This window comes from Buceros rhinoceros, unplaced genomic scaffold (assembly GCF_000710305.1).
Source record: "Buceros rhinoceros silvestris isolate BGI_N320 unplaced genomic scaffold, ASM71030v1 scaffold31716, whole genome shotgun sequence".
NCBI classification, from domain to species: Eukaryota; Metazoa; Chordata; class Aves; order Bucerotiformes; family Bucerotidae; genus Buceros; species Buceros rhinoceros.
The window spans coordinates 1-2595 of record NW_010417418.1 but is presented as its reverse complement, the minus strand read 5'-3'; the positions used below and the strand labels follow the sequence as shown (position 1 = coordinate 2595).

Here is a 2595-nt window from a genome sequence, read left to right as displayed (position 1 = left end):
TTTCCCTACTATTAATGGCATTTGTTTCCACTTCAGTGTACAAATAGTTCTTTCACGGAAAGCACACACCACTTCCTTCGCCATTCTCTTGACTCAATTATTTCTAAGGACTGACTTGCCACGTTAATTGTGGGGAAGGAGTTCTTTCAGAGTAATTAAACGGCGAGGGAGGATTTACAGAGATTTTTGCATACTAAATTTCACAGTGCATACACGTAATTAATGAGCTTTCTAGCCGTGTTGTTCTTTCAGAGCTTTAGAAATGAATACCGTTAAGTTCAGCCTTCAATTTTCTGGTACTTGGGTGGCAACTGAAGAGTTAAGTTTCAAAAGACTCACATATTTGTGTCCATTTTTAAAAATGAAAAAAAAAGGAAAGTTGCAAAATAGCTATAGTTTTTCATGGCTGAGAACTCTAAGAAAGCAAAAGCAACGTCCCCAGAAAAGGACATTGTACCAAACCCCATATGAAATAACTTAAAAGAAAGCCCAATCATTTCTGCTGTGATGCAGTAATATTCCTCGCACACCTTTATCTGTAGAAGATTTTGCTTTAGCTCTACTTGTCTGCTCCAACCTAGAGACTAACTTCTCAAATTGCAGCAAAGGAAGTTATATATTTAATTCAGTCAAGATTTTAAGATATTTCTTCTTTCATTTCAGTGTTTCAAGAAACAGCATTAAGAAAAATAATAATAAAAAACCAGTAAAGATCTCCTAAATTTTTTTGTTTATTTCTTTTTTAAATTGGAAGGGTCATTAGCCATGGCTTGGATATACAGTTACCATAGTTAAAGATTCTTCATTAAATGACCTCACAATAATAAACTGCTCTCAGACCAGTCCAGCTGTTCTGCTGGGAACCAAACCAGCATGCTACAGACATTCATGAAATTTCATGGTTACCCATGCTGTCCGTGTCTTGTGCTCAGTGACTTGATTCCACTTTTTAAAAGAAAATGTATTCACCAAGCATAAGACAGATGCAATACTAGCACTTGGGGATTTGAGGGGAAAAAAAAAATCTGCACTGCTAGGAACAAGGTCAGGATAAGCAATACAGGGATATTTGTGAGAACTCCAAATGATTAATGAAAATGCACAATGAAAAGCAGATTGAAGATTTCTTTATCAAGATGACTGCACAAAGAGTAACATAAACACCATAGAGGGGCTCACCACAAAGGAAACGTAGCTGCATCTGCAGGAATTAGAGACAATAGCCCCGCATACCAATAAGGAGAGGTACTCTGTCCCTTCAGAGAAATGGTAATTTGTACTAGGAGCCTGCTGCAGTTCTTGCAAAACCTACTATAGAAACAGTTGTGGAAACTTGGATTTTCCACTGCACCGCAAGAATTATTAAATAAGGAAAACCTTAAACTATCAAACTGTGTACCCCTATAAAGGGATTGCTTTTAAAAAACAGTTTAACCTTTAATTACTAACAATAAAAGGAAATTTAAAAAATAGAGAACCCTTGAGGAAAAAGACTCAGCATGTGATAAGCTCATTAAACATCCAGTTTAATGAAAACCCTATTGTAAACAGCAGTAGGATATCTCCTCCCCTACGAAATGATTCACATCACGTACAGTCCTCCCCAGGGTCAGCTCCAAACCCAGACGGAGTTGCACAGGCTTTGCTGTCAATATGTATTGTAAAGCTAAAGTATTTTGCACCAATAAACCTCCACTATTTGTTGAATTCTTTCACTAGCTCTAGCAAACAAAATACAAGCAATAACTATAAATACAATATAAAACTAATAACTATTAATACACTGAAATAAGATTTTTCCTAGCTTTCTAAAAACATAATTCATCAATCTCAGAGTGATTCTGATGCAAATTAGTTATCTTTAGGAACAAAGTGAGTTTTATCTAAATTGCATCATGCCACTTTGTTTTCCAGTTTCTTGTACCAGTGGTACAAGACAATGTTTTTTCACTTTTAATTCTTTGCTCCTGCAAATACCTTTTCAGAAAGCCTGATGAGTTTACGGTGGCAGCCCTCATACCTCAGTGGCTCACGCATCGCTTTCTTAAATAAGATGTACGGAGTTCAACGCACACAGCACGGGGGTTTTGATACCGCGGGCTGGGACGCTGCTGCCACACACGCGTACAGACGTACACACTCCCGGCCACGGTGTTCACTTCCTCTGGATTCCGTCTCATTAAAATTGCAACAGCTACAGAGTAACAGCTTCGTTTCTCTCATGCAGATATTTTTACAACATATAAACGATGCTAACTTCTACATTTCCTTCAATTTCACCAAGTTTGGCCCTTAGGATATTTTACTGCATTATTGCTTGATTAACATAAAACACCACAACCGATGCGGTCACTACCTTTTCTCTCTGCTCCTCCGTGCAGATACCATGGCATGTTTCTGGTACTGCAGAAAGACACCCAGTTTATAAACACAAACTTATTTACAAAAGCCTTGCGCTACAAGTACCACAGCAAATGCCCGACTGAGGGGACATGAAATTAAAAATCTCAGCGACCTCCGCTTGGAAAAGGTTCTCGTTGTGATTAAAGTCTTTCAGTCAGACCCTTTAACTCCTAACGCGCTGCCAGGAAACCT

The 2595-nt window shown here is 38.1% G+C and overlaps 1 protein-coding gene across 1 annotated transcript in view; it reads right to left on the bottom strand.

The window, feature by feature from the left end:
* Nucleotides 1-1201, bottom strand: part of AKAP12 (A kinase (PRKA) anchor protein 12) — a gene marked incomplete at its 3' end in the record, with an annotated part of 13680 nt that extends 12479 nt beyond the window's left edge. The window contains exon 1 of the mRNA XM_010138209.1: nucleotides 1180-1201. Within this exon, the coding sequence (XP_010136511.1) occupies nucleotides 1180-1201 (22 nt within the window). The remainder of the gene's footprint in view (nucleotides 1-1179) is intronic.
* Nucleotides 1202-2595: the final 1394 nt, after the last annotated feature.